At 42.3% G+C, this 20,411-nt stretch overlaps 1 protein-coding gene across 1 annotated transcript in view; it reads right to left on the bottom strand.

The window, feature by feature from the left end:
• CLCN1 (chloride channel, voltage-sensitive 1) overlaps positions 1 to 20,411 on the bottom strand; it is a 40,639-nt gene that overhangs the window by 3,459 nt on the left and 16,769 nt on the right. The window contains exons 8-20 of the mRNA XM_014947504.1: positions 20,019 to 20,144; positions 15,708 to 15,792; positions 13,138 to 13,239; positions 11,256 to 11,340; positions 9,968 to 10,117; positions 7,272 to 7,341; positions 4,727 to 4,837; positions 4,384 to 4,597; positions 3,552 to 3,685; positions 2,818 to 3,044; positions 2,590 to 2,695; positions 1,256 to 1,338; positions 485 to 520 (exon numbers count right to left, since the gene is read on the bottom strand). Coding sequence (XP_014802990.1) covers positions 485 to 520; positions 1,256 to 1,338; positions 2,590 to 2,695; positions 2,818 to 3,044; positions 3,552 to 3,685; positions 4,384 to 4,597; positions 4,727 to 4,837; positions 7,272 to 7,341; positions 9,968 to 10,117; positions 11,256 to 11,340; positions 13,138 to 13,239; positions 15,708 to 15,792; positions 20,019 to 20,144 — 1,529 coding nt within the window. The remainder of the gene's footprint in view (positions 1 to 484; positions 521 to 1,255; positions 1,339 to 2,589; positions 2,696 to 2,817; positions 3,045 to 3,551; positions 3,686 to 4,383; positions 4,598 to 4,726; positions 4,838 to 7,271; positions 7,342 to 9,967; positions 10,118 to 11,255; positions 11,341 to 13,137; positions 13,240 to 15,707; positions 15,793 to 20,018; positions 20,145 to 20,411) is intronic.

Below are 20,411 nucleotides of genomic sequence, written 5' to 3'. Positions count from 1 at the left end.
CATGTCAAGTGCCTGTGGAAATTTCACTACTTCACAAGTTTTCTTAAGAAGGTGAGGTTTTGCTCCTTCCTGCTTAAAGGAGGAGTGAACATCTTAGCTTTCCTTTCTGAGTGCATCTTCACCTTGTTATTGCAAGACAATAGTTCCTTTGTGTAAAAAATGAAGGAACAACACAGATGCACAGAAAGATTTAGGTGAGGGGGAATCTCTGGAGGTCTCTAGTCCAAAACCCTGCTCACAGCAGGGCTGACTTCAAAGCTAGAGCAGATTAGTCAGAACCTTACTCAGCATATGCAGCAGAACAATCTCTTCTCTTACTGGGTGAGACTTGCCCTCTGTGCAACTCTGAGAAGAAAATGGCTTTAGCTATGGCTTTATGTGGCAATCACTGAGGTTGTCAGAGTTCAGGAAGTATTGCACGTGACAGGAAATGGGCAAAAGAAATACTAAATTGACCTCACTCCCTTCCTGCACCCAGTCTTACCTCTTCTGGCTTCATTGTGTCTACTTCCTCAGGCTCCTGTAGGAGAAAACACTGTTCAGGACACACAGAGAACCCACAGTTTCACAGAGTACAGAAAGGAAAAAATTTGCACAATCTTCTTACCCCATGTGTCCCCTTTTTGTTCCAAATAGTATATTACTGAGTGTTTAGAGTTTCTTTATATTCCTATATTATAGTGTAGTCTATATTTGCTGTGCTTCCCCTGCCAATCCCAAGATTGACTATGGTGGAGCAATTCAGGTGCTGAAACATGGTCATCTAGTACTGCTTTAGATGCTCTCAGATATCCCACATGGGGTCCAACCACTGCCCTAGAGTGGATGGGTCTCCCGTAGGCCCTGTATGATATTCACAAACTCTGTGCAGATATATCAGATACCCAAGGGCATCTAATATGGCATAAGGCAAAAGCATTTTTGTTGTTTTTATCTGGCCAAAACTGTTTGCCCAATGGAATAGAACCACACTTTATTCCAGGTTAACCAAAATAGCATTAAGTTATTCGCTGAGAAAAAGATGCCCACGCTCAGTCATGATGGTAGCCCCGACACCTGAGCACAGAGGGCTCTTCCTTTACAGTAATCACACCCTTTCTCCTTGGAGAGAGTTCCCCACTGACACTGTCAGAGTTCAGAGCCCTAAGTGTGTCCACACTTTGGCCAAATGCTGAATGGCTCCGAGTAGTAGGTTCTATTTCCAATGCATTCCCTTCTCTCTTGAGGGTACCACTAGGCTCTCTGCATCCCTAACCTGGCCGGCGCTCTCTGTTTCAAGTGGACGGTTGTAGTGGCACAAGAGCTGTTGGATCAGTTGCCTCAGACTCCTGAAATTGCCTGAAGGATGAAAACATACACAAGGTTAAGAGAGAAGGACAAGTTAGAGACAAAAATACACAGCCCCATGCCCATCTTGCCCAAGGCAGGCTGGGAAATAATATGAGGGACATAGTAGATAGTATATGAAAGGGCTGAGCCAGTCACAATCTAGCATTCAATTTGTAAGATGGTGTCTGTGACATGCTAGAGTAAATATTCCCATGCAATATTTTTTTTCTCAAGGAGAGGAAACAAACCATTGCAAAAAACCCCCCCCAAAAACCCACAAAGCCCAGAAGCAAGACTATTAACACAGCAAACAATCTGCTACAAGGGATAAAAATGCTGTGACGAGAGGTTTCCACAGTCCACAAAGAGAATGTCATTTGGAGGATGAGTATAGAAAGGGGAGGTGAGAATACAGTACCACTGTACTGCCCTGGAAGCATAAAGAGGAATTTCCTATGCCTTCGAGGTTTAGTCATACATGAGTGGTGTTACAGAACCAGAATGTGCTATGTTATTTTACGTGCTAACTGTTGGGAGCCTAAAAGCATGAGCCAGAGCCCTCCGTATTCATTCTCAAGACTGGGCTACACCTCTGTGCTTACTCACTCTCTGCATATTTCAAGACACATACAGGAGAAAAAACCCAACAAAACACCATCCTGCATCAAATATACATGACATACGAATCAGAAATGAGCTATGAGTACAGTCTTGGAAGCAAAGCTGGGGTGGCACACAAAGAGCACAATACACCAGTATTTTTCCATCATATTAATGTAGCTGAATCAAAGAGATGCGTGTCCAAGGGAGGAGCTGTTCAGTTTTGGAGATGGCTGAGCAACAGCCTAAGCTACTCAAAAAACAAGTACAGGTGTTTAGTGCTCAGGCTGCTTTTCCCAGGGAAAATAACTCGTGGGGTGAAGGAGACAAGACCCTTCCATGCAGATTCTCCAGAAAACGTCCGAGGAGATGTTATTGCAAAGGATGGAGTGTGGGGAGTACTGGCAGAGGGAGAGCAGCCTGAGTGGGTCTACTTTAGCCATGCTCTCTGAGGGATCACAAACAGAAGACATTTCCAGGTACGTTACACTGATGTTGAGGTGCATTCACAAAGTACCTTTAATACAGGAACAGCAGAGAAAGGTCCTTCTCTCAGTCTCTGGGAAACCAGCACCTCGCACAGGCACGTACACACAGTTAGCATGGAAGCTTCCACAAGCTGGCTAGGATGTGGCTGAGGCATGCCAGAAGTTACCATACCTGGGAGTTGCTGTGGCTCCAAAGTTTCAGGTATTTGTTTAAGAGGACTTGTTGGGCCATTGGGCTCCTCTGGGTAACTGGGAGTGGGACTTGGGGGCCGAGGTAGCTGTTACAGAAAGGGGAGAAAAGAAAGTCCACCTTGTGTCATTTCTTTCTCAGCCTCTCCAAATGCCTTACTGCTTCTTAAGCAGGCTCTGGGCTGTAAGTCTCTCCACTTCTCTCCCTCACCTCTCCCTTCTCATCTGCATCCTCATCCTCGTCAACATAAGCAAAAGATTCGTGCTTCAGCTTTGGCAGGGTTGCCCACGGCCCCTTGCTGTGCCCATCGTAGGGTGACTCAGACAGCTTCTGCTGCATTTCTCTGTGGAGGAGCCGTCGCCGTTCTGGGCTTATATGTCTCTGGAGGAGAGTCTGCAGTTCAGATCGCTCTATAGACCCCAGAAGGATCATGGTTTCTGCATAACAGAGCAGGGAAGCCATTAAGCCACTTCAAGGTTTTGAATGTCCCCTGCCACACACTGCCCCTTCCTCCCTCCAACCTCTTCAAGATGCTCAGACTCGTACTACGTAGAGTCATTGACCAGCCCTGGTAGGTGCAGCTCATACGCTGTGGGGCTGTGGAAGCTCACCACCCCTGAGTTGTGCCACTCCTCAGCACCACATCAGAAGCAGGCTCTTTACTTATGCAAGATCTCTACCCACTGTCACAATTCAGTCCACAAACTTCCCACACACCTCCCTTACCTCCTGTATCTGCCTCCCTGCCCACGCTCCAGCTTACCTGTCTGACCAGCTGAAACAGCCTCCTGTCACACACCATCCATAGTGGAAGATTTTTAGGGTGATTTTTTATGTATTGGGTCACACTATCTCCTGCACAGCATGTAATTTGAAATCTAGTTTCTTTGGCTCTTTAAGTTGAGACAGTCTTCAGGAAGGACCAGTTTCTCCACCTTGCTTACCTGGTGAGTCCACCAAAGGCAAAGTCTTAACGGTGGTGCTTTGGAGTAGAGTTTGCAAGTCTCGGTATTTACAGTTGGAGGAGACGAATTTCACATCTTGGACCATAATATCCTCAACAAAAACATTGTATTTGCTGTGAATTTATGGACAATAAGGGGAAGAGTTAGCATATTAAAAATGTCTACCAGGTGAATTCCGTTAAAGTGTTCTCAATACAGTTGCTAAGTCTTCTGTGAGAGTAACCAGAGGACTTTCCAACAGGATCAACACAGATTAAATGGATTTTCATTACAGTTGTATTCCAATCCATTGCCCCTCACCACAAAAATACACACATACATATACATGTATGTTTGTATAGATGTTATATATATACATACCTATGTATATTATATATACTAGAGAGAAGAAGACATGTATATGATTTTTGTTTAAAGCAAACTATCCACATACAATTATATTTTATTTTATATTTCTCCACTTGCTGGAGAAAAAAAAATCCAAACCCCATTGAATTCAGAAAAAATGGAAATGAGACACTTGAATTTTAAATTTTTAAACTGAAGCAATGCGGCAGTATTAATAGAAATTCAGTAATGTTGCAGATTATTTAAAGCTGTGCTTTCAGTGAAAAAACAGAAAAGGACTTTTCTCCATTTCTGTGTATGAATCCTAATTCTACTCCACCGCTCGCTTTTTCTTGCTGCGGGCCTTTTAATTTTCTTTGTAGTACTGTCCCCTTTTCATGACCTTTTATTCTCCTATGGTTTCATCCTCTTGTGCTTTATTTCTTTGCAACTCCCCACCTCCACCTCTGTTCTACCACTGTACCTTATGGGATTCCAGCCCAGGTCTGGCAAGTAGGGCAACTTCTTCACCTGGATGATGCTATCATAGAGGCTGGGTTGCAGACTCTGGGCCACCATGTTGGCAAGAATGACAGCCACCATCATGGGGAGGATGTGAGAGATCTGACCTGTCAGCTCGAAGCAGATCACAGCAGTGGAGACAGTGTGGCTCACTGCTCCTGTCAGAGCTGCTGCACCTTTCCCAGGTAGGGTGGAAAAGAAATAGGGAGAAAAGAAGACTGTACTAAAGAAACAGCATGTCATGTCAACCAGGAGAGTCAAGGGGATGGGACCAGGTGAAGAAAAAGAAAGACATGGAGACTCACCAATGACAGCATACCCTCCAGGTAAGATTTGGTAAACGATACCATCAAAGAGGATCCCATTGGGAAAAAGCGATGCCATGATTTCCCCAATAAGACGCCCAAATGCAGCACCTGGAAAATATCACTGACAATTATGGAATTAACATCTAAGGAACACCTAGTCTGTGCTGTGTGGCCATGCTCAGCAATCGCTAGAGTATTTCTAACAGAAACAAAATCAAAACTTACATTAAAATGACATTTTGTAACTGAGAAGTTAGACTCCAAGAAGACTAAAAAGTACTAAGATATGTAAATACCTCAGTTGACCCCTTCCATTTAGGTGCATCAAGGCACAGTGATATTTGTGATACCCAGGTAAGAAGAAATATTTTTATAATATGTACAATGTCACTCCAGGTCGCAGCTGAGGCCCTTCACATACTTCATACTATGAATGTCCAAATGCTAGAATCACAGCTCACAGAAGATTTTAGGCGGGAAGGAACTTTTTGGAGGTCTTGCTCTGTCTCCTGCTCACAGCAGGGCTAATTTCAAAGGTCACGCAGGACCTTGTCCAGACAAGCTTTAAAAGTCTGCAAGGATGGAGATTCTCCAGCCTTTCTGAGCACCTTAACCAAGGAAACATTTTTTTATGTCCCATCAGAATTTCCCCTGTTGCAACCTGTGCCTTTACCTCCTATTTACTGTGTGTTTCTAAGAGGAGTCTTTCTGTCCTCTCTGTCCCCTGCTGCATTAGGTGGTGAAGGCCACAGTTAGATCCCCTCTTGGCCCTCTCTTCTACAGGCTGAACAAGCCCAACTTCTTCAGGCTCTCCTTGTTTGTTTTGTGCTCCAGCTCCCCAACAACCTCTGTGGCCTGCCCTGGACTCATTGCATTTTGTCAAAATCTCTTGTATTGGTGGTCACAAAATAACATTCCAGAATTGTGTCCAAAATACTGAATACAGGGAAATAACCAATTTCTTTTTCTTGCTGGCTCGGCTTTTCCTAATACAGCCTTGTTTGTGGTCAGCCTTCATCACTGCAAGGGCAAGCTACTGACTCATGTTCAGTTGCTACCTGCCAGAACTCAGAGGTCTTTAGTGCACACCATTTCATAGAAACATAGAATTGTCCAGGTCGGAAGGGACCTCCAAAGGTCATCCAGTCCGACCTCCCCGCAGTCAGCAGGGACCAATTAGACCAGGTTGCCCAGGGCCTCATTGAGCCTCACCTTGAATATGTCCAGGGATGGGGCCTCAACCACCTCCCTGGGCAACCTGTTCCAGTGCTCCACCACCCTCACAGTGAAGAACCCTCTCCTCATCTCCAGTCTAAATCTGTTCCCCTCCAGCTTGAAGCCATTGCTCCTCGTCCTGTCACTACAGGCCTTTCTAAACAGGTTCTCCCCAGCCTTCCTGTAGGCTCCCTTCAGGTACTGGAAGGCTGCTATTAGGTCTCCCCGGAGCCTCCTCTTCTCCAGGCTGAACAACCCCAGCTCCCTCAGCCTGTCCTCGTAGCAGAGGTGCTCCATCCCCCTGATCATCCTTGTGGCCCTCCTCTGGACCCTCTCCATCAGGTCCATGTCTTTCCTATGTTGAGGGCTCCAGACCTGCACACAATACTCCAGGTGAGGTCTCACCAGAGTAGAGTAAGGTAAGTAAAGTAGGAAGAATCACCTCTCTGGACCTGTTAGCAATGCATCTTTTGATGCAGCCCAGGATGTGATTTGCCTTCTGGGCTGTAACTGCACACTGCCTGCTCATGTCCAGCTTCTCGTCCACCAGCACCCCAAAGTCCCTTTCCTCAGGGATGCTTTCTAATACCTCACCCCCTAGCCTGTACTGATGGCAAGGATTGTTCTGGCCCAGGTGCAGAACCTTTCACTTGTTCTTGTTGAACGTCATGAGGTTCACCTGGGCTCACCTCTCCAGCCTGTCCAGGTCCTTCTGGACGACATCCCATCCCTCTGGGATTAAATTTCATTTAAGAGCTGTGAGTACATAATACTGAACTTCATAAGCCTGTATACTTTAGCCTAACATAGCCTCTCATTCTTAACATTAGCATCATATTTTTTTCTACTTTTTGGTGTTGGAATTTAAACCAGTTAAAAACCAATAAACTCTCGTATGTTACCATATTTCAGCCAGATGAAATGAATAAACCGTAGATTACATTGCAGGTGCTAGTTTTGAGGTTATCTCTTCTAGCTGGCCTTTAGGGGCAAAAGGAACAACTACTACTAATTTTAGGATGAAAGCTTCTCCGTAGGTGAGGAGACAGAGAAATTAGAAGGCCATGGCTCAGCATGCCTCCCCACAGTGGGGCTTTCCTTCTGTAAAAAGGATAGGGATTTCCTCCTCAGCCTTTGGATTGGGGGAGTGGGAAAACGAAAAAAGCACAGACTCAGGCTGGTACATGGAGTGTTAATTGAGCTTGTCATAGACATCAAGTGATGACTCCTCATCCACTAGAAGAAACCTACTGGGTACGTACGCAATATCTCTCTTATCCTCTCCACCTGTCAGACCTAAATGCTGCAACAGAAAATTGAAACTCACCTAGAACAAAAACAGGCATGAAGCCTCCACAGGGGATTGGCATCGTGGTAGCAATGACAGACATCCAGAACTAGAACAGAGGCAGAGGGTGCAGTTGTTACCGAGCAGCAATAGCATTTCCTGCAGCCCTACTCTTGAATCCATGAGGAGACATGTTCTGAGGGCTCTGGCAGTTCAGCCAGAAAGTGAAGGGTAAAGGGGCTGTGGGGTGTGAAGGGGAGCTGGAGCAACTCCAACACGACACCAACACTGGTGCAGAGGACCTTTGGGTGACCACTGTGGTGGCAGGGAAACTGAATCACCAAGGGGATGGGTGAACATGAGAAATCGTTTGCCTTGGACCTCAGAACCAGAGATTTTCCACTGCTCCAAACAGCTTAGCTTTTCATAGAACGAGGTCGTTAGAGAACAAGATTTCGGTATGAAGGGAACTCTGGAGGTCCCTCCTCCAACTCCCTGCTCCCTGAAGGGCTAATTTGTAAGTTAGATCGGGTTGCTCAGTGCCTTATCCAGGTGAGTTCTGAACATATTGAAGGGTGAGATTCCCCAGCTTTTCTGGGCATTCGTGCCACTGTTGACCCACACTCATTCTCGGGTGAGAATTTTTTCCTGAATTTCAACTGTCTTAACTTTTCTTTATTCTCGCTTGTGTCTGGTGTCTTTTATCCTATCACTATGTTGGGCAAAATGATGAAATCTGTCCTGGTACAGCTAAGACCAATTCAAATGCTGACTTAGCCCAGCACATATAGCCTTCTTCTGGAGGCAACAGCCTAATCTTTGGCCTCAAAGGCCAAAACACTGAGACTTTCTCGGGCAACATGACAAGAGATTTCCACAGTTGAGGGAAACAAAGAGAATGCCACTGTTTCAAAAGCTTGTACAAAGAAGCGTACCGGCAAGATGTCCCTTGCCACAGCAGTATCACCCACAGGAGAGACATAATCATGGTTCAGCACATCAAGAACAATAATTTCAGGTATTTCAGGACAATATTCTCCTCAGAGTGGGCAAATCCTTCCTGTTCAAGGCCCACCTCTGAGAAAGTAATGCCTCTGCAGACATTGTTGTAGCTGTAGACAGATGAGATACTAATCTGTAGACAGTCAGTTTGGTGAGAGGAAATCAGCTTTTCTGCTGTAACTCTCATAGGATGGTTGGCATAAAAGGGAAAATGAAGCCAAGATATAGCCTGCTGTTTACGAAAGCCCTTAAAAAAGGTAACAAAGAGCCCACAGAACAGCATTTCTCATCCTGTGGTAGAGGAACATGATATGAGGATGGGTTGGACCATCAATTTGATACTGGCTGTTGCTCTTCCCTTCATAAACCATTTGAATGTTCAAGAGGAGAAGTTCCTGGTGGCTACAGAGGCCAGCAAGCTGCAGAAATGGAGTACTGCTAAGCTCTGTGTTTGCAGCTCAACCCAGACCAAATACATCTGAGATATGGGACTGTAGTGCAGTGGAGAATCAGGCCAAGTCTTTGCCCAGAGTTGAAACAGAAGCTTCTTTTTTATGTGGTGGATCCCAAATCAGAGTATATCCAGAAGGAAATAAACTGCTTGGAGCAGTTACCTAGTGAGTTGAGAAAGCCTTTAGTTAATGAGACAAGGCCAATAAATCTAGTGTCTGCGGATAAAGCTCTTCCAAAGGCAAACAGGTGGACCCAAGATAGATACACCATGTAGTCCATTCCTCTTTTATTCAAGTAAATGTGACCTTATCTGCTTGGTACACTATAATCAGAATTATCACAGAAGCAGGACTCTTAACAGCCTGTCAGAAATTCGATACAGTGTTTTACTTTAGGTAGAATCAGCTGTGTCAATCAATCACTGATGTCCATTCCTGATCTACCAAAATGTTCAAATGATACTGCAAGGTGGCCTCAGATCTTTTGGTCCTTTCAACAAAAAAAAAATAAATTCAACATTTCTATGATATTTTTACCCTTTTATCTCCCCTCCCGCCTTTGGAAAACCTCTTTCCTGTTACTTGTATTTAGAACACTGTAATATAATGTTTTCTTCTTTCACATCTCTTCTCTTGCTCTGTCATGTATCAGTTACCCAGCTGATCCCTTCAGAGGCTGAACAGTTGCAACTTCCACAGACCACGTCAGATCAGAACACTTAATCTGCTGTTGCTTTCCAAGAAGCGAGCAAAACTGTTTTCAGCTGCATTTCTCCCTCAAGTTACAGTACTGCTGAGAAATCCTTGAGCCTCACAAAACCATAGATTGTGCTTGCCTACTCTTACGTGTCTCCTATCTGTAGTCAGGAACATCAAGTAGACCGTATCAGACTTCAGTTAGACCAAATATAAATTATATGAGAGTTTTTTACTCAATTATTTATTTTTGTGGAACTTGAGAAATCTTTCCTGGTGTAGTCCTCCCTGCCAGCTACTACTATGCAGTGGGCACCAAGGGTCAGTCAGTAGGATGCATGAGGAAGATGACCTAGGGATGCAGTGAAGGAGGTCATTATATTAAACCAGCGAAATATTCCCTAATAAATTTGGTAATCTTGCATTCAAGGTGCGCAAACATCACATCAAAAGATGTAAGAACCCACTGCAGTTGCAGTGCTTCATTCGATACCCAGCAGCTCCTCATTGGCAGTTCACAAACTAGTTGACAAAGGACTCATTTACTCTGAGAGGAGAAGCTTTATGGTGAGATGGGTTTCTTACCTTGATGACGAAGAAGAGCAGGATGATGATGTAAACACTGACTTTAGGATGGATCCAGGCAGCAGATTTCCCTAGGATCTGAGGATCCCCTGTGAATTTTGCCCAGGTATAGTTATCAAAGAGAGAGCTGATGGCTTCCCGTGGCATCAACTAAACAGCAAAAAAACAGGCATGAGCCATGAGATTAGACCGAGTAAATATTCTATCTCTGTTCCAAGAAAGTGGAGATTTTTACTTCAGTAATTCATGATTATGAGACTTAATTCACATGTTTAATTTTCAGGAAGAGAGACAGGATTTTACCTGAACTGGTGAAAGGATAACTAGTTCTACACACAGGGTAACATCTTCCTTATTACTTGCTCAGGAGAGTGGACCTTTTTCAAGTGTTATATGAGAGATCATGAGTCTCAGAATACAGTCCTTCCTCAATCCAAACTCCTCCCATATCTTTTTTCCCATTTCCATGACAGAATCACAGAATGATATGGGGTTGGAAGGGACATCTGGAGATCATCTAGTCCAACCCCCCTGCCAGAGCAGGTCCATGTAGAGCAGGTTGCACAGGAACATGTCCAGGCAGGTTTTGAATGTCTCCAGAGAAGGAGACTCCACCACCTCGCTGGGCAGCCTGTTCCAGGGCTCTGCCACCCTCAAAGTGAAGAAGTTCCTCCTCATGTTTAGACGGAACTTCTTATGTTCAAGTTTGTGCCCATTTCCTCTTGTCCTATCACTGGGCACCACTGAAAAAAGACTGGCCCCTTCCTCTTGACACCCACCCTTTAGGTATTTATAGGTGTTGATCAGTTTCCCCCCCTCAGCATTCTCTCCTCCAGACTAAAAAGACCCAAGTCCCTTAGCCTTTCCTTGTAAGAGAGATGCTCCAGGCCCCTCATCATCTTTGTGGTCCTCTGCTCTACCCTCACCAGCATTTTCCTGTCTTTCTTGAACTGGGGAACCCAGAACTGGACACAGTGCTCCAGATGGGGCCTCACCAGGGCAGAGTAGAGGGGCAGGATGACCTCTCTTGACCTGCTGGTCGCACTTCCTGATGCCCCCCAGGATGCCATTGGCCTTCTTGCCCATGCTGGCTCATGGTCATCCTGTTGTCCACCCGGACTCCCATGTCTTTTCCCTTAGAGTTGCTCTCCAGCAGGTCAGCCCCAAACTGTACGGGTGCAGGGGGTTATTCCTCCCCAGGTGATGACATAAAGTTATTGGGGCACAGGATAAGGGGAGATGGTTCTGCAGAACTGCAGGGAATTGCAAATACATGTCCCACACTCACCTCTCCTGCCATGAACTGCCCAAATCCGGGAGGAAAAGTCATAGTTGCTATAAGGAAGGTTATAACCCCAGGGTATATGAGGCGGCTGAAAAGAAAGAAAAGTTTATTGAAATATAAACCCACATTCTTTTATTGCAGCACTATCCCTTCGGGACTTTGAATGCTATTTCTGTGCAAGCTCTCTGCCACATTTGTATCCATCTCTTTGGAGTTCTGTTACTGTCAATTTAATGCCCTGCTCTACTGATCATCATCATTCATTGAGCGTTCAACTGTCAGCAGTGCCGTTTTTCCCACCAGAATTAATGTCATGGGAGGGATGGAGGGAGAGAGGGATGTATGAAATGCATAAACTGGAATGTGTAGCAAGGTAGAAGTGCATTTACAATGATGTGTTGACCTATTGTCAAAAGCCAGCACCTCCTCCATTTGTCCTGATTATGCCAGTCTTGCTTCTTCATCACCTGTGCAATGTGTCCTGTCCTAGTGTACTTAAATGTAGGGGGGTTTCCTACATTTCTGCATGCATCCCCCACCGCATTAATTCTTATGAGAAAAACTGCTTTTCTTTCCATTGCATTGCTGATTTTTGGGAAGGTGTCCTTGGTGGCCAGTGAATCTAACTGTGTCGGGCCAGTGGGGCATAGCTGGGGAGCAGGGTGAAGTCATCTGTGCTTTCCTGCTGCTGTGTTCAGCCCCAGGATGGGTTTCTGGGTGAGCTGTAACACCTCAAGGGCACTAAGACAACATGAGTCTAAGCTGCCTCCACGTGCTGGACGAAGCCTGTGAGGTCTCCCCTGACAAATTGCTGTGTTCCCTACAGGAAGTTTTGGCTGAGATGCTGTGGTATGCAGGAAGACAAAATGTAACCTTTAATTTCTTCCTGTCTTAGGACCCACAAAATTCTGAGAACTTAGTCAAAAGTTTAAAGTAAATTCCCACTTTTCAGGCTTTGCTCCACTTCTCTATTAACTTCTTTGATGGTTCTGCCGGTGCTTGTGAGTAATGCTACATAATGAAGAAAGACAATTTTTCTTCCACATAATAAATTAAGTTAGTTTGAACCTCTTTTTAAGTAGTGGTTTTCTTCTGCTTAGATCTGCAAGTTGCTAAGAAATGTAGGTCCTCCACACCTCTCAACTTAAAAAATTCTCATAGCATCAGATTTCTTCTGTAAAGAGACTGAAGTCATTTACAGTTAGCAGATGGCACAGTTACCTTTTCTTCTTCAGGTTATAAATTTATTAGAAAGGGAAAAAAATGATCAAGTGCCCCATAAAACCTTTATTGCTAAGATTTTTGTTTTGTTTTGCATTTCTCTTCCATGCTTCACTTCACGCCATTTGGTTACTTTCAGTTTCAACTTTTGGTTTGTAAGCATGCAGTGATTGCAATACCGCAGCACATTCTTTACAATTTTGCCTACATTTTGGTTAAGAAAAAAAAAATAGATTTTAAAGGCATAGTTAGATTTCAGTTGTATTTAGTTTTCTGAAAATATAAATGATGTTGAATTTATTTTTTACCAATTCTAAAAAATTAAAGAGAAGCAGCATGATCTTAAGAAGCACGAGCATTGATTTTCTAATTAAAAATATTTACTGTCCAATCAATAGTTTCCCTTGTCCTCTAAATGAATATTACAGAGTATCCTTTCTAAATCAAGAAGCTATTTGAAACTATTGGGGAAGAAAATCTGGTGCAGAACAAATTCTCTTGACGTTTGCAGGCATTTTACTTTCATATTATTTCATTTTCTCATATTTTTACTATCTTACACTTGATACAGTTCTACCAGCTTCTAGAAAGCATTTGGTACTCTCCAATACCAGTAGGGTATAAAAATCTGGTCCTTAAAGAGAGTATCTTCAAAGACACTCACTATTTGGTGAGAAACTGGCTCAGAGCCGTGTGACGCCGGATGCATAGGACCACTTGGCGATTGAGATAAACGAAAAATGCTCCAAGGAATCCAGAACATATCCTGAAGTGGAAGAAAATGAATAAAATCATACCAAACAGCAGATAATACACAAACCACCAACCAAGAAAATGAGTTTAAGTGTTTTTCATCTTACAGCTGTTTATGAAGCATTTTAAATGCCACCTAGAGGGTTACTCCTACAGCAACTCGCTTGAAGACAACGACTCCCCGATGAAAGGGGGGAGATTATTTTTGACCTGTTTGTCACACACACTGCCATTTTACCACTTAAATTTTCTCTTGCTCAGAGAAGGAAATCCCATCTATAAAAATCTATAGAATATTCTATAAAAATAATACATAAAAGGGGACTGACAGATCTCAGTGAGGGCTGACGAAGGGCAACTGGGCAAAGACCAGTATTGTTAGAACTTTTAGACATCAGGTTGGAACAGGAAAGAGTAAAAAATGAAGGGAGTTTAACTCCGATTCAGCAAAATTATACACCCACATCAAAAGCAATAGCAACTGTTGTGCCTTTAGCAAAGTATGCCATCTCTATGATCTTAATCACTTAGGCCTACGTTCCTGATCTTAATAAAGTCAAAAAAGTATAGTTGTCTAAGGACTGGCCTTGATCCTTACGGTCTTTAGCCTAACAAGACCTGGAAAAATAGGGCCTGATACTCATAGGTGAAGTAAAAAATAAATAAATAAACAAAAAATACTGAAGACAAACAGATAGCATTTTCATTCTATTGATTTTTAAATTGAATGGAACTTTCCTTTTTTATATGTTATACAGGATTTTGCCAAAGCTCATTCAAAGATTAATTTAGCTTACTTAAAAAGCTGTATGTTGAAAAAAATCCTGCTTGATCATTTAAAAATTACATAAAAACAAGTTTAAACTAAATATAAAGCTCTTCACAGACAAACACATCCAATGAACTTCTCTTAAATATTTTAAGCCAGCACTGTTTAGCACTAGTGTTAAAATAGACCAGTCCCTTAGGCAACGTAAGCCTAAGGGCTGCACAGTGAACTGAATATCTTTATGCTAAAAAATAGATCCCTCCATTCGTGCCTATGAATTTGTCAATAAAACAGAAGTGCTTCTCCTGTATATATTTTGCAAATTAACAACATTTGTGGACACAGAAAAGATCTACCTGTTAATAGTGTTTGGGCTGGCTCAGTTTTTTGTCCTATCTGAAAGTGAAGAAATATGTTGGATAGAAAGAGAGTTCAGCTTTGAGATTTAATGTTAAGAGAATTTGGAAAATTCCAAGTTGGCATCAGGGCTTTATCCAAGGACTTTATGCAAGTCTTTCGCCTGTTTTTTTTTAAAAATACCACATGGGATACCCAGGCATTTAAAAGCATTTCACAGTTGTCGTGTACTCCTTTCCTAGCTTATATGCAGTACTGAAAAAAACAGCTCTGCCAACTCTGTTCAAAACAGACAAGGACCAGAAGTTTTGCATTCTATCAGCTGTAAATCATAAGGGTTACATTCTTCCTTGCCAGTCTAAACAAATAGATTCCCCTGAGTTCAGCGTGCAAGTCTATTTAAGGAAAAGAACAACGTGGATAGATATTACTAGCAAAAGTTCCTGTATATTTATAGATTTTCAAAATATCCAATGTTTTCAAAAAATCTCACTTTAGTTCATATTCAAGTAAACGAATATGAGGGCAGCTTACTAAAAGGAGCTGCAAAACCTCAAATATATTTCTAGTCTTAGATATGTTCACAGCGCCAGCACAGGTATTTGTTCTTACAGTATATTCCCTTCACTGCTGCTCTGCAGTGATTTCCCTCACACCTCTCTCAAGTTCTAACCCAAGACTTTTCCTCACAGCTATTCCAAGATCACATTTTTCTCTAGTATTTCCCAATTCTCTTCTCATTTTAGTTAGTTGCATTCTTTCATTTGCCAAAATTTCCTCCCTAAATGAAACCGAGTCAGATATCTCCACAAATAAAACAAAACACTTATCTTCATAAATTTGCTGCTGTTTTCACTGAATCCAATTACGGTTCAGTTACCCTTGCCACCATGCTGAGTGTACCAACCTCTCTTGAAAAGGATAACCATTCTGACCTTGTAAAAGGGAAACTTCCTGGTTAATTCTTTTGTCCCATTTTTGTCAAGTGAAAAGGCGATACTTGTTGGGTCAGTTCATTTGGGGATACCATCAGAACAGTTAAAGGGCCAGTCAGTAAATCTACACCCAGAACCTAAACCAAGTTAGACTTACTTTTTTTTCCCCTGAACTTAATTTCTGAAAAAAGTTATGTGGAAATGAAATAACAAACAGCTTGATAATACTCACATTTCCTTCCTTACCCATTGCACTACATGGGCATAATTTCTGAAGGAGGAATCTCAACAAGCAGTGGCCTTATTTTTGACAATCCAAATGTCTAACAGAGGTATAAGTAACTCTTTTTCAAAACAATTCCTAACAGAGCTCATACTATAACCTTTGTAGAGCAAGGAGCCAGGTTCCCAGGAACTTACCCTATTACAGCAAACGCTGGCAGCTCTTGCAGATCAAAGGGGAAATCCATGCGAAAGTTTGTTCTGAACAGGGCTGTGATGGTAACTGTGAGACAAGAAAAAGATAGAGGAAAGGGAATAACGAAGTGATAAGTTAAATGCCATAAAATCTAAGGGTAGGGACAGGGGAACTAGTTTTCACATGCTCCTGTGTGGCTTCATGACATTACATACAATATTACAGATTGGAATACTGGTCTGATTTCTGTAGTGTTTATTTTTGAGCACTTGCAACACTAGCAGTCTAGATGGTATAGGTTTGTTTTTAGAGAATGTATATATTTTTTAGCTACAATCTCAGATATTTAAAGGGTTTTCTTTTCTTCTGCCATCCATTCTCTAGAAAATAAAAACTCTTCCCGCTATACTCGCTAACCCCAAAAACTCTCTTTGCTAAGGCAGGCAGTGCTTACATATCTGGAGATGCTGTGTCACAGATAGTTGTGGTTGCCTTTTAGAAACAAAACTCAGGTCTTCTCTGAACTTATATCTGTGACATTTTTGACTGGTACCAAAAGAATGAAAGTCATAGAAATCAGAAATGGAAAAGATCTGCTAAGCCTCATCTTCTCCAGCTCTTGGTAGTGTTGCACTGTGAAAATGACTCCGATGTTGACACCTGTCCTGCTTTTACATGGAGGTACCTAATTGTGTGGAAACAGTAAATATGTGTATGCCAACAGGTGACGTGCAAACTAGCAATCTAGCGCAGAGTGGAAATGCAGCTGAATGAGGGCAGATGTAAATCCCAACTTGCTCTGGATGAAGGAATTATTTGCACAATGAGGAAAGAAAAGAAGCAGTGAAAATCCAGCATTATATGATTATTACAGGAGACAGTAATTACTTGTTAATTGGCCAGACAGGACTAGGTTTAGAGCAATGATTTAATCACATCTCTGTGGGTTGCATTACGTAAGATACCTAAGCTTGTCTAACCACATGCTGCCATTCAAAATGGGAAGATCTTATTCCTTGCCTCTTCACCATGTTCCTTCCCTCCTGGATGCACCATTCTCCCCTCCTGTCGGATCTACTCTGACATATGTCAAAGCCTTCACTGAGTTCTTTCACCTAATAAAAACCTACTGAAAAAAAAAAAAATATCTACCTGCTCTTTTTCTGGAAAAGTCCTGTGCCAGGGAAATGAATTGAATGGAGGGATCCAATGAACACAGATGTGGTACAAGGGAGGGGTAGAGGAACAGTCAGGGATGGAAGACAGTGAAAAACAGGATGTCAGGGTGTCCTCTTTTTTTGCTAGATCAGCCCAAGAAAGAGATCATCTCAATTTAGTTTTAGGAAACAGATAATCCAAACTACTAAATGACAATGCATTAAAAAGTATAGTAGGGCTCACTTTTGAAGAATTTTGCTGCAGGGCCACAAAGACAACCAGAGCAAAGAGAAACAGTCACAGCACTGAGTCTGAGTCTTTCCAGGTTCCCTCTCTAGTCCCAGAAGACAGAAAGAGAGTTCAAATACGATGAAGGCTTGGGACACGGTGAAACAGAAATCCTGAAAATAGTCACAGTACCTATGTAGCAGAGTTGCTAATTGTTGTCTTGGGGGCCTGTGGTGTTGAATGGACTTCTTCAGGGGTCAATATTGGAACTGATTCTGTTTAGCATCTCTCCTAGATTATAGGACTCACTCATCAGTGACCATACTGAACTGAGGAATGAGAAAAGGGGGTGGTTTGTCACTTGGAAGGCTTCACTCAGAGTGGTGTCCACAAGCTGGAAGAGTTGACTAGTAGGAACACCATAAATTCAACAAAGACAAATATTTAGTCCTACAACTGGAATGGTAGGTGTGTCAGTACAGCCTGGGGGCTAGTCAACAGGAGAAACTCTGCTCTCATGCCAGTGGGTTCTGGTGAATACAATCCTTAATATGTGCCCTTGTGGCAATGAAAGCTAACCACATACTGGGCCACATCAGCAAAAGCACAACCAGCCAGTTGAGGGTGGTGATTATTGCCTTCTATATGGCATTGATGAAGCCACATCTAGAAAACCCAGTACAAACGAAACATTGCAAAACTGGAGACAGTCCTGTGGTGAGCCCCAAAATGGTATAGGGCATGGGCTACAGGAGCTAGGTCTACTCAGCCTGGAAATGAGAAGGCTCAAGGGGGTTCTAACAACAGTCTCCCATCATGGGGACGTTGTAAAGACACAGTGAAAGAAAAAGAGGCAATGGGCACAACTTCCAACAAAGGAAATCTGTCTCCATATAATAAGCAAATGCTTCCTTCTGGGGAGGTGGTTCAGCGCTGGAACAGGAGCCCAGAGAGGCAGTGGAATGTTGTCCCTGCTGTAAGCAGGAGTTTGAAGTAGAGAGCTCCAGGGTTGCCCTCCAATCTAAATCTTTCTATGATTCAGAATTTTCCGTGGAAGACAGCAACATCTGAACATGATATTGAATTAGTCTACCCTCGTTGGAAGCAGAGAGGATTGCATAAGAAAGGTAACCATTTGTCTTGATGAATGCAAAGTAATGTAGTGGGGTCAGGTTGATTGATACATTAGAAAAGAATCAAATTTAACAATAGTATTTCAAGATGGACAGTTGGATTAGTGTAGACAGCTCTAAGAAAATGGTCTTTTTACCTTTCTCCTAACTGCAGCTGCTAAAAACGTGCAGAAGCTGCATAAAAATGGTATCGTAATTCACAGTATTGCATTGCAATATTGTAATGCCTTCCAATAGATCCATGCTATAGCCACACCTGCTTGGAACTCTCATATCTCAAAAATGCACAGTATTGCATTGCAATATTGTAATGCCTTCCAATAGATCCATGCTATAGCCACACCTGCTTGGAACTCTGATCATCTCAAAAACATTCTGGAAGAGAGGTGACCTAAGAAAAACCCTTGCATGAACCAAGACTGAAAAGACCAGGATTGTAACTTTCAGAAGGAAATGAGCAAGAAAAGACATGAAAGATAAGTTGGAGCAGGCACGATAAAAAAATCATGAAAAAATGAATTACTTTGCTAGACAAAAGATTCTAGTTCCTTAATAAAAGGACAAGGACATTGCCAACACAGACAAAGGAAATTCAGAACTATGAAAATGAACTATTTTTCATAGACAATTGGATAATGGAACTCTTTAACCCAGTCAGTCAATGAAGCAGAACCTAAGGAGCCATTAGTGTGGATATTAAAGCTGTCCAGGTGATTTTTGAAGAAGGGATAGTAATTAAGACGTTTCAGAATTAAGCTAATTTCTAATGATTTGGGAGATCAGCAAGGGAGCAAGAGTAGATAAAGTGAAGGATAGGATATTATCTCCTGACATTTGCCTTTGAGTTTCTTATATTTTCCTCTAGAAAGAACAAAAAGATGTGTTTTCTGTGACAGATCTGATGGTTGAATAGCCCTCAATAAGAGGCAGTGTTTTCCAAAGAAAGATATAGTCACTTTCTGTATTCAAGTAGAAGTGTAGCCACTTTCTATATCCAAGAGAATATTAAAGCCAAATAATGTTTTAGCACAAAAAAAATAATCTAACCCTGTGAAGTCAAGAGACACAAAAGTTCTAGCAGGTTTAAGTAAGGGAACTGCCTACATGGAGCTTAGATCAATAAACCAGATATAACTGTAAGAATAAAATATAAAGACATTATAAGCAAGAAGTTTACAAAGAAATAACAGCCTTCTCCATCATCTGGAACTCAATTCCCACAGTATCTGGAATGCTCTCCTGAACAAGCTTGGCCTGTGCTATTTCTCTCTGCACAAATCTTGCACTCATGCTTTGCAGTTACTTGAGACAGTTATGTTTTCAGGACCTACCAAACCTGCAGCCTTCATAATCATTTTATCATCTCAATTTTCTAGACTATTTGGTTTTTATGCTCCTAGTCAAGAGATGACCAAAGCAGACCTTGGCAATTCCAGCAGATCACAGCAGCATACGCTATGTATTGCATCCTCTGTGATGGGATACCTCTGTGCTTGCAGCCTTGACATTATCCTGAATAGAGGTAAAAATACCTCCTCAGGGGGCCTCTTACTTGCTGAAGACTCTTAATTAGTCATTTTTCAGTCATATGCCCAGCACACCTAGGAATAGGTTGGGTTATACAATGATGACATAAGTTACTTCCCTTTCTTTTTCCTTCTCTACTGGTGGAATTCACATGTCGCGGCAGAAGTTTCAAACATCATACAAAGTTGTGATTTTGAGGAAGATGGAAAATCATAAGCTAAGAGAGCAAGTTTTGTCCAAAGAGAGTAGGAATGGCTCTTAGCTTACCTGCATCCTTGTTCCAAACAGCAAGGACTCGGAAAATGAAGGCACTAAAGGTAGCTGCAAAGAAACCTCTCCAATAATTGCGCACTGCAAAGTAAGTGGAAGTGACCTCAATGCTGAAAAGGACCCCTAGGAAGAGATGGAAAGGGACCAAAGTTAAAATCAGAAGTGAGGTGTTCGAGGCATGAGAGAGGCTTCTAAATAGTCTTCTAGAGCAGTGGTCTCCACACTTTGATCACGCACCCCTACCGATAAAAGATTTTTGAGCAGGTACCCCCTAATATATGTGTATTTACTTAAAAATTACATAAATTTATTACTGTACTAATATATTAAGTACAATGCAAAACATACACACACAAAAAAGCAATTAAAAAAGACAAGATAAAGATAAAC

Source organism: Calidris pugnax, unplaced genomic scaffold (assembly GCF_001431845.1).
Source record: "Calidris pugnax isolate Ruff unplaced genomic scaffold, ASM143184v1 scaffold175, whole genome shotgun sequence".
NCBI classification, from domain to species: Eukaryota; Metazoa; Chordata; class Aves; order Charadriiformes; family Scolopacidae; genus Calidris; species Calidris pugnax.
The sequence above is the reverse complement of the archived record's forward strand: the minus strand, read 5'-3'. Positions and strand labels throughout refer to the sequence as shown.